The 11,492-nt window shown below is 43.7% G+C and overlaps 1 protein-coding gene across 1 annotated transcript; it reads right to left on the bottom strand.

Moving 5' to 3' along the window:
• Window positions 1–9,896: 9,896 nt before the first annotated feature.
• LOC110505372 lies at window positions 9,897–11,327 on the bottom strand. The gene is made up of 3 exons (XM_036962833.1): window positions 11,282–11,327; window positions 10,968–11,107; window positions 9,897–10,254 (listed from the first exon to the last, which is right to left on the bottom strand). The coding sequence occupies exons 1-3, from the start codon at window positions 11,310–11,312 to the stop codon at window positions 10,054–10,056; spliced, it is 372 nt and encodes a 123-aa protein (XP_036818728.1). The 5' UTR covers window positions 11,313–11,327; the 3' UTR covers window positions 9,897–10,053.
• Window positions 11,328–11,492: the final 165 nt, after the last annotated feature.

The raw sequence follows: 11,492 nt of genomic DNA, 5'->3' as shown, positions 1-11,492 counted from the left end.
AGCGTGGTAAGTGTCTATGGTTGTTTATTTAAAAAACATAAACTGAACACTATGAATACAAAAACAATAAACAAAAACGAACGAAATCCGAAACAGTACCTTGTGGTGAAAAACACAGACAAGGAAACAAACACCCACAAACAAACAGTGAAACCCAGGCTACCTAAGTATGTTTCTCAATCAGAGACAACTAATGACACCTGCCTCTGATTGAGAACCATACTAGGCCGAAACATAGAAATCCCAAAATCATAGAAAAACAAACATAGACTGCCCACCCCAACTCACGCACTGACCATACTAAATAACGACAAAACAAAGGAAATAAAGGTCAGAACGTGACAGATCACCTGTACTCCTCATACAGAGACACGTACAAAGCTCTCCCTTGCCCTCCATTTGGTAATATGACCACAATTATATACTCCTGATTCCTGCTTGCAAGCTAACATTAAATCAGGGAGCACCAGTGACTCGGTCTATAAAGAAATTGGTCAGATGAAGCTGATGCTAAACTACAGGACTGTTTTGCTATCACAGACTGGAACATGTTCCGTGATTCTCCGATGGCATTGAGGAGTACACCACATCAGTCACTGGCTTTATCAATAAGTACATTGAGGACGTCGTCACCACAGTGACTGTACGTACATACCCCAACCCGAAGCCATGGATTACAGGCAACATTCGCACTGAGCTAAAGGTGTGGGACTCTAACCCGGAAGCTTATAAGAAATCCTGCTATGCCCACCGACGAACCATCAAACAGGCAAAGCATCAATACAGGGCTAAGATTGAATTGTACTACACCGGCTGCGACGCTCATTGTATGTGGCAGGGCTTGCAAACTATTACAGACGACAAAGGGAATTACAGCCACAAGCTGCCCAGTGACACGAGCCTACCAGATGAGCTAAATCAATTCTATGCTCGCTTCGAGGCACGCAACACTGAGGCATGCATGAGAGCATCAGCTGTTCCGGACAACTGTGTGATCACGCTCGGCATGGCCGACGTGAGTAAGACCTTTGAACAGGTCAACATTCACAAGGCTGCTGGGCCAAACGGATTACCAGGACGTGTGCTCCGGGCATGTGCTGACCAACTGACAGGTGTCTTCACTGACATTTTCAACATGAACCTGATTGAGTCTGTAATGCCAACATGTTTCAAGCAGACCACCATAGTCCCAGTGCCCAAGAACACGAAGGCAACTTGCTCTAGTGACTCACGTCCGTAGCCAAGAAGTGCTTTGAAAGGCTGGTCATGGCTCACATCAACACCATTATCCATGAAACCCTAGACCCACTCCAATTTGCATACCGCCCAAACAGATCCACAGACGGTGCAATCTCTATTGCACTCCACACTGCCCTTTCCCACCTGGACAAAAGGAACACCTATATGAGAATGCTATTCATTGACTACAGCTCAACATTCAACACCATAGTACCCTCAATGCTCATCACTAAACTAAGGTTCCTGGGACTAAACACCTCCCTCTGCAACTGGATCCTGGACTTCCTGACGGGCCGCTCCCAGGTGGTTAGGGTAGGTAGCAACACATCTGCCACACTGATCCTCAGCACTGGAGCCGCTCAGGGGTGCGTGCTCAGTCCCCTCCTGTAGTCCCTGTTCACCCAGGACTGCGTGGCCAGGCACGACTAACACCATCATTAAGTTTGCAGACGACACAACAGTGATAGGCTTGATCACCAACAACGATGAAACAGACCATAGGCAGGAGGTCAGAGACCTGGCTGGGTGGTGCCAGAATAACAACCTATCCCTCAACGTAACCAAGACTAAGGATATGATTGTGGACTACAGGAAAAGGAGGAATGAGCACGTCCTCATTCTCATCGACGGGGCTGTGGTGGAGCAGATTGTGAGCTTCAAGTTCCTTGGTGTCCACATCACCAACAAACTAGAATGATCCAAACACATCAAGACAGTCATGAAGAGGGCACGACAAAGCTTATTCCCTCGCAGGAAACTAAAAAGATTTGACATGGGCCCTCAGATCCTCAAAAGGTTCTACAGCTGCAACATCGAGAGCATCCTGACTGGTTGCATCACTGCCTGGTACGGCAACTGCTCTGCCTTCAACCGCAAGGCACCACAGAGGGTAGAGCGTACAGCCCAGTACATCACTGGGGCTAAGCTGACTGCCATCCAGGACCTCTACACCAGGCCGTGTCAGAGGAAGGCCCTAAAAATTGTCAAAGACCCCAGCCACCCAAATCATAGAGAGAAATTCCTGCTACCGCATGGCAAGCGGTACCAGAGCACCAAGTCTGGACCAAAAGGCTTCTCAACAGTTTTTACCCCCAAGCCATAAGACTCCTGAACAGGTAATCAAATGGCTACCCAGACTATTTGCATTGTGTGCCACCCCCCAGCCCCTATTTTATGCTGCTGCTACTCTCTGTTTATTATATATGCATAGTCACTTTAACTATACATTCATGTACATACTACCTCAATTAGCCCGACTAACCGGTGCCCCCATTCATTGGCTACCCGGACTATCTGCATTGTGTCCCGCCACCCGCCAAGCCCTCTTGTTATCATATATGCATAGTCACTTTAACCGTACCTACATGTACATACTACCTCAATCAGCCCGACTAATCAGTGCCTTTATATAGCCTCACTACCGTATATAGCCTATAGCCTCGCTACTGTATATAGCCTATAGCCTCACTACTGTATATAGCCTATAGCCTCACTACTGTATATAGCCTATAGCCTCACTACTGTATATAGCCTATAGCCTCACTACTGTATATAGCCTATAGCCTCACTACTGTATATAGCCTATAGCCTCACTACTGTATATAGCCTATAGCCTCACTACTGTATATAGCCTCACTACTGTATATAGCCTATAGCCTCACTACTGTATATAGCCTATAGCCTCACTACTGTATATAGCTTATAGCCTCACTACTGTATATAGCCTATAGCCTCACTACTGTATATAGCCTATAGCCTAGCTACTGTATATAGCTTATAGCCTCACTACTGTATATAGCCTATAGCCTCACTACTGTATATAGCTTATAGCCTCACTACTGTATATAGCCTAGAGCCTCACTACTGTATATAGCCTATAGCCTCACTACTGTATATAGCCTATAGCCTCACTACTGTATATAGCTTATAGCCTCACTACTGTATATAGCCTATAGCCTCACTACTGTATATAGCCTATAGCCTAGCTACTGTATATAGCTTATAGCCTCACTACTGTATATAGCCTATAGCCTAGCTACTGTAAATCAAATCAAATCAAATTTTATTTGTCACATTCACATGGTTAGCAGATGTTAATGCGAGTGTAGCGAAATGCTTGTGCTTCTAGTTCCGACAATGCAGTAATAACAAGTAATCTAACTAACAATTCCAAAACTACTGTCTTGTACACAGTGTAAGGGGATAAAGAATATGTACATAAGGATATATGAATGAGTGATGGTACAGAGCAGCATAGGCAAGATACAGTAGATGGTATCGAGTACAGTATATACATATGAGATGAGTATGTAAACAAAGTGGCATAGTTAAAGTGGCTAGTGATACATGTATTACATAAGAATACAGTCGATGATATAGAGTACAGTATATACGTATGCATATGAGATGAATAATGTAGGGTAAGTAACATTTATATAAGGTAGCATTGTTTAAAGTGGCTAGTGATATATTTACATCATTTCCCATCAATTCCCATTATTAAAGTGGCTGGAGTTGAGTCAGTGTCAGTGTGTTGGCAGCAGCCACTCAATGTTAGTGGTGGCTGTTTAACAGTCTGATGGCCTTGAGATAGAAGCTGTTTTTCAGTCTCTCGGTCCCAGCTTTGATGCACCTGTACTGACCTCGCCTTCTGGATGATAGCGGGGTGAACAGGCAGTGGCTCGGGTGGTTGATGTCCTTGATGATCTTTATGGCCTTCCTGTGACATCGGGTGGTGTAGGTGTCCTGGAGGGCAGGTAGTTTGCCCCCGGTGATGCGTTGTGCAGATCTCACTACCCTCTGGAGAGCCTTACGGTTGAGGGCGGAGCAGTTGCCGTACCAGGCGGTGATACAGCCCGACAGGATGCTCTCGATTGTGCATCTGTAGAAGTTTGTGAGTGCTTTTGGTGACAAGACAAATTTATTCAGCCTCCTGAGGTTGAAGAGGCGCTGCTGCGCCTTCTTCACAATGCTGTCTGTGTGAGTGGACCAATTCAGTTTGTCTGTGATGTGTATGCCGAGGAACTTAAAACTTGCTACCCTCTCCACTACTGTTCCATCGATGTGGATAGGGGGGTGTTCCCTCTGCTGTTTCCTGAAGTCCACAATCATCTCCTTAGTTTTGTTGACGTTGAGTGTGAGGTTATTTTCCTGACACCACACTCCGAGGGCCCTCACCTCCTCCCTGTAGGCCGTCTCGTCGTTGTTGGTAATCAAGCCTACCACTGTTGTGTCGTCCGCAAACTTGATGATTGAGTTGGAGGCGCGCGTGGCCACGCAGTCGTGGGTGAACAGGGAGTACAGGAGAGGGCTCAGAACGCACCCTTGTGGGGCCCCAGTGTTGAGGATCAGCGGGGGGGAGATGTTGTTGCCTACCCTCACCACCTGGGGGCGGCCCGTCAGGAAGTCCAGTACCCAGTTGCACAGGCCAGGGTCTCGAGCTTGATGACGAGCTTGGAGGGTACTATGGTGTTGAATGCCGAGCTGTAGTCAATGAACAGCATTCTCACATAGGTATTCCTCTTGTCCAGATGGGTTAGGGCAGTGTGCAGTGTGGTTGAGATTGCATCGTCTGTGGACCTATTTGGGCGGTAAGCAAATTGGAGTGGGTCTAGGGTGTCAGGTAGGGTGGAGGTGATATGGTCCTTGACTAGTCTCTCAAAGCACTTCATGATGACGGAAGTGAGTGCTACGGGGCGGTAGTCGTTTAGCTCAGTTACCTTAGCTTTCTTGGGAACAGGAACAATGGTGGCCCTCTTGAAGCATGTGGGAACAGCAGACTGGTATAGGGATTGATTGAATATGTCCGTAAACACACCGGCCAGCTGGTCTGCGCATGCTCTGAGGGCGCGGCTGGGGATGCCGTCTGGGCCTGCAGCCTTGCGAGGGTTAACTCGTTTAAATGTCTTACTCACCTCGGCTGCAGTGAAGGAGAGACCGCATGTTTTCGTTGCAGGCCGTGTCAGTGGCACTGTATTGTCCTCAAAGCGGGCAAAAAAGTTATTTAAAGGCTAAAAGTTATATAGCCTTGTTACTGTATATAGCCTAGCTACTGTATATAGCTTATAGCCTCACTACTGTATATAGCCTATAGCCTCGCTTCTGTTATTTTTCACAATCTTTTTTTTACTACTGTTTCTATTTCTTTACTTATCCATTGTTCACCTAATACCTTTTTTTTAACTTAAACATTGCACTGTTGGTTAGAGCCTGTAAGTAAGCATTTCACTGTGAGGTCTACTACACCTGTTGTTTTCGGGGCACGTGACAAATAAACTTTGATTTGATTTGAGACTGAATTTTTCCCCTCATATCGTTTTTCTAGGAAGGAAGTATATACTATAGGAAGTGCTTGTTGCCTTTTTATGTCAAAGCAAATTCACTGGGTCATGATTTTTTACTGCATGAGCAATAATCAAAGGTCAATATGGTTGTTTGCTCCCTGATCCTATCGGTTAACCTTTCAGAATGGCCTCCCTCCTCAACATGCCCCCAAAGGCAAATCTGGTTTACACTGGTTCTAATGCTCCCTCTCAACTTTTCAAATAAGTAGAAGTTATCAGGAGTTTAGTTCAACCATCCTTGGTGCTTGTTTTTACAGCACAGCGTGGTAAAGAAGTGTTCCACCACTGGGGCATATGGAAAGCCACAGATGTCCTGTTTTTTACTTCTTCCATTCCAAGTGAGTGGAACTGGTCAGTGACGTGCATGGTAAGGTTCTGTTGTGACTGAGGTAATGATATTCAAAGGCAGAATAGTAATCATTAAACCTTAGAGTTTCCTTGGGTCATTGCGGATTCCACCATGTTAGATTTTGAAGACTCAACAATTTAGAACCTTTACAGAACATATCACCTGCCAGTTCATCATCTAGTCCCAGTGTTTTCTAGCCTCGTAAACCAGCCCGACCGCTGTTCTCAATTGTTTCACTTCGAGCTTAGATTTGCATCTAATTTAAATTAAAATGCACACAGCCTAACTATCATGTACAACAAGCAGATGTGAGCTTTCATGCTGTTCCTTAAGATGTCTTATGATAAACAGCCTACTTTACCTCAAAGGTGGTGAAGTAGGAAACACCATGCAGGGAGGAGATGGATGCAAAAGAGAGGGATTCAAATTAAAACAAATGGATGTAAAATCAATGCAAACTCCTTCCACAGCAAGAGGCTGTGTGCAGACCATGGAAAACTTGAGCCCCAAGGATAAACTCAACAACAACAAAAAAAATCAAGAACTTGCAAACCTGGTTCAGTCCATGAGGAGATGATGCACTGCAGTACTTGCAGCTGGTGGCCACACCAGATACTGACTGTTACTTTTTTTGACCCCCCTTTGTTCAGGGACACATTATTCCATTTATGTTAGTCACATGTCTGTGGAACTTGTTCAGTTTATGTCTCAGTTGTTGAATCTTGTTATGTTCATACAAATATTTACACATGTTAAGTTTGCTGTAAATAAACACAGTTGACAGTGAGAGGATGTTTATTTTTTTGCTGAATTTACATATGAATCACTTGAGGACCTTTTAGCGATGCTCATGTAGAAATGTCAGAGGGACTTGTTTTATCTTGATGTGATCTGTTTTGTTTCTTGAACAACACTTCCGCACATCTTTGGCAAAGTTCTGATTCCGACTGAAGGTGTAAATGAACTGATGCAAACCATCAGGCACCTGTATCTTGCTGCCAACCAATACACCTTGACGGAGCGTCGCTCATCAGAAGCAGGAAAACAAGGATTTAAGGAGATGAACCCATTTGGTTGATGCATAGAATCCATGGTGTAGGTGGTTTAGGTAACTGATAAGATGCTTTGCTCACAGGGAGAAGAGGGACACGAAATTACTCGATTGGTACCAGTGGTGATGTTAGCATGTAAATCTTGGTGGGGCAAAAAAAATAAAAAGTGGGATGGATGAGAGCAAAGGCACTACACAACACTAAACAATACATGAATTGCACTATAACAGTGACAAACGGTGCCCACAAACTGTTTGGGCCTTCATAAAGCTGTCCCAACATCTTACCGCTGTTACACTTGGCTATCATTAGAGCCTTGTCTGGCAGCCAAACAGTTCATTCAGCCTCATGTACTGCCTTTAAAAAAAGATAGCTGATATGGCTGACTTGCATAAACAAATGTAGATTCTAATGACAATTGAGATGTACAAACTATGGCATAAGGGGACAACAAACAGATAAGAGGCCATCCGGAATTTCGATTAAGACAATGAGCGAGCTAGGATTGACGTAGTCAATATAACTATTTGTTTAGCACTTTTGAAATGTCCAGCGACAGAATTCTTGAACATAGGCCGATCTTACGGCTTTCTCCCTGTACACCAAGTCAGAATCGCAGGATAAGTAAAGGGGACATATAAGCAGACAATGAAAGCTTGATGATTACATTTCTCTAAGGTTATAGGCTGTGCACCACCAAGTCAGGTTATAGGCTTGTGCACCACCAAGTCAGAATAGTAGGTGAAAAAAAGAGGGGTAAAATAGACCAAATTATGAGGGTGAGGCACATGGGCTACTAACAGTTTACAACACAAGTATTACTTTCTTAGCTACAGTATACATATCTCCCTGGCATATTACATCATTTATGCAGCAGGATACACAACATTTTTGGACTCACCTTGTGCTGTGCTCACTTGAACAGGAAGGTGACACGGCGGTCCTTCGTGGGCAAATTTTGTCATCAAAGTCTGGCATTCTCTGGATGTATGGTGCCTTCTAGACAACTGGGAACAAAAAACAAGGTCAAATCATGACATCATTGATCTTCAGGTTGTAGCTCTAGAATGAGGCCCAGTTCCCAATTTACAATTCGGAGTTGGATGACCGTTCAAAATGTATTTCCCAAGCGGAGCTCGTTTTTTTACCGAATTCCCAGTTAACTTGACTTCAGTGAATTCAAGACTTCCCAGATCCGAGTCAATTGTTTTGAGTGTGGCACAAATCATGCTTCATTGACAGTATGGCCAATGTTGAATGTTTATCAATTTAAAACTTGGAAAACGATCCCAGATTTGAGACAACACAGCCACTCCACTGAATAGCAGGCTAGTGATTGCTTTGCAATGCTTGCAGTTAGCTACATTCACTGATTCCTTCCAATCCACTCTGTTGAATTTGCGATTTCCAACTTGTGTAATATTTATGTCCAATGGCCGATGAGCACCGATGCACTATCATTTCTCTTAATATGACAAGGATTAAAAAGGATTTGCCAGTAGATTGTCGACTTGAATCATGACTGCTAGCTAAGATGTTGAAAGTATGTTGACAGTCCAATCAAAGCTACTGTAGATAACGTGATTTGACATAATTTTATCTGTGGCCAATGACCTTGAGCCTTCTCGGATGGACACTTCTAATGTAACTATGGCAGCACCCAAGGGGCTTGAATTTTCAAGGTCTCCCCTCCCCACTAGTGACAGAACAGAGATAATCATGGTGCAACTAGAGAACATTTCCGACATGCACTACATACTTCCGCTGGCTACCCCACCACAGAAAGCACTGAGCTAGGCTGAAACACCTGCATTTTGAATCTGCCTTAAGAAAGCAAAAGAGACCATGTTTGTATGCAATACTTTTTTTTTTTTACAGATGTGACACGTTAATGCCAAACATGCAAAACAGGTAAGCCCCAAAAACAAATTGAGAATGACCAATCTACAGCATCAGTTCAAACCCCCTAAGGTCGATTAGCATTAAATCCCCACCAAACTCAGCTTAAGATGTTTTTTTGCATGGGATGCATCTCAATCCACCACCACCATCTGCCTGTGTGTAAGGTGTCAGTAAGACCATGAGACATCCCAAAAACCGGTTTACTCACTTCACTATAGCGAACACATTCAGTTTCTCTACAACCATCTTGGGACTAGTCTGAACAGCCTCTGAGTCTGTAGCATATGAACAGTCTACACGCTACAACTCCTCTGGAAAGGTCAGACTCAAACATCGCTTGAAGGTCCCACAGTATCAGTTGAATAGACTTTGCCAGAAAAGTATCCTGATCTCTCAGATCTAGCTAGGGCAGACCGAACAAACTATGGGCTCGTCACAAATTACATTAGTTGAGTCAAGGGAGTTGTGAAATAGGACAAATATCCTTGGTATGACCTTATAAACCACACAATATAGTTTAGAAACCCCTGGCTTAGACTTATGGGATGATCAGTCTAAAAAGTTAAGCATCCCTTTGGTTGAAAGCCAACCAGCAAGACCCAGTGTCAAGAAACTAGTGTGAATTCAAATATACTTTACAGCCAGCCTTCCCCTGAACATCTTTGTAGGCTAGTTAGTAAATGACTGGTCACAGGTCAATGTAGCTAGGGTAAAGTAAACTAATTAAAGCAGCCTACAACAAAGTCAACTGTCAGGAAACTGAATGTTTTGGCCACAAGGAATGCAAGACATGTCCTAGTTGATATGGCATAAATGCTACAACTGGCCAAAGGTGAACATTCTTATACCCCATTCTAAAATAAGGATTTAAATTGTGGCACATCAAACCTAGTCTACCTTAGGAAATCCCTGGGTTCAGCTACGTGATCAATAAAGGGGCTGGACACAAGTGGAACAGAGCAAATTACTTGGCAGGTCAAGCTTTAGAATTTAGAGACAGGAGGAGAAACATTATGTTAAAGTATTTTTATTATACAAGAAACGTGTCACAAGTATTCTACATTTCAAAGGTTTATTGAACCTGGCCTTAAAAAACAAATCTACGCATATCACATGATTCATACAAAATGTAAGTCTAGCCGGTGTCTGTTCACTGCGCAACAGCCCTCTAGAAGCGCCCCTGTAGTGAGCCCCCCACCATGATGGTTATGATGAGCGTGAAGGAGCTGGATTGCAAAGATGCACTGGCTCCTTTGGCAATGTTGTTCTTGGTGACATCGGGTATCTTGGTCATGTTGGAACTCGCACCGCCAGCTTTGGTCGTAGCATTCATGGCAGGGGACTGTGGGGTAGTGTTTTGCGCGTGGACCTAAAACAGGAGAGCAAGAGGGGCTTGTCACACGTGGAAAACACGTAAACTTGAAACATTTGACTAATCGGGACAATTATCAATAGGACCTCACTTTCGTACAACTAATTTTAAAAAGGGCAAACGTTCAGCTAGGCACACGGAGTAGCCTAGGCAGTAAAAATACAATAGCCCTATGGCAATTTGTTCCAACAAAATGCACCTTAGACATCTTAATACATGTAAGTGCCATCACCTTGTGGACAATGGTTTCCAAAGCCTATAGGATAATGGGCAACTTCCTGCATTTGAATTGCGAAGTGGAGGATTAAAAAAATACCGTCCCGCTCAAATTACATTAGCCAGCCTACGCATGTCGTAGTAACGTTAGGGTACTGAATCCTTGATCTATCTGAAGAGGCTTCACCGTTCCACATTGCGCTGGAACGCTAGATTATGCCAACATGTCAATCATATTGAATGAAAACATCTGAGGTCAATTACGCGCGCCATCATTCGCTTGTCAATGAGATGGGGGAAACAAAGTCAATGTCGAAAATCATACATTTAAGATAAATAGTAGCAAATTTCAGTTTGATTAATAAGCCATATTGAACGTTCGACGGTCCTGTTGAAATACATTTGCTCTCCAGAATAATGGGTAGCATAATTCAAATCTGGTTTCACCTGAAACAAACATGGTAAAAAGTACATTTTAGAGGAAAAGTCCTTACCTGTGACGAAAAACGCATGGCAAGGAGAAGGAACCCAATGTAAGCCATCACCATTTTAGTCATCTTGTTATTGGTTTCTTCCCAGCAACAATTGCGCGTAATGTAGCTTTCCTGCCTTCGTCTTTTCTCAAGATAAATGACTGGAGGAACAAACACAGGGGATTTTATACCACCACCGAGTGTGACGTTGGGCAACACTGCGCATCTCCCAAACCACCTGTAGAGCCTTCCAATCAAATGGAAACCTACAGTTTATCAGAAACATCCCATAAACTACACCTCTGAGACCTCTTCTTATACGTTTTAGGGTGTACCTGTCAGCAATACAAATAGCCTTCGGTTCATTTGTCTATTCCCCGTCCGTATTAGTAGACCGATTGGTCTTACATGGAAGCAAAAATTCACCGGCACTGACAAAGTCAACTGAATACTCGAAAAGTAAATTTCCTAAAGAAAATCTGTGTGCTTGCTAGCTTGTCTTGAAGTAATATGGATGATAGAAAAGGATAGCTGGAACAGGTGAAA

This window comes from Oncorhynchus mykiss, chromosome 25 (genome assembly GCF_013265735.2).
Source record: "Oncorhynchus mykiss isolate Arlee chromosome 25, USDA_OmykA_1.1, whole genome shotgun sequence".
Classification (NCBI taxonomy): Eukaryota; Metazoa; Chordata; class Actinopteri; order Salmoniformes; family Salmonidae; genus Oncorhynchus; species Oncorhynchus mykiss.
Note: the sequence above shows the minus strand (reverse complement) of the source record. Positions and strands in the feature narration are given on the sequence as shown.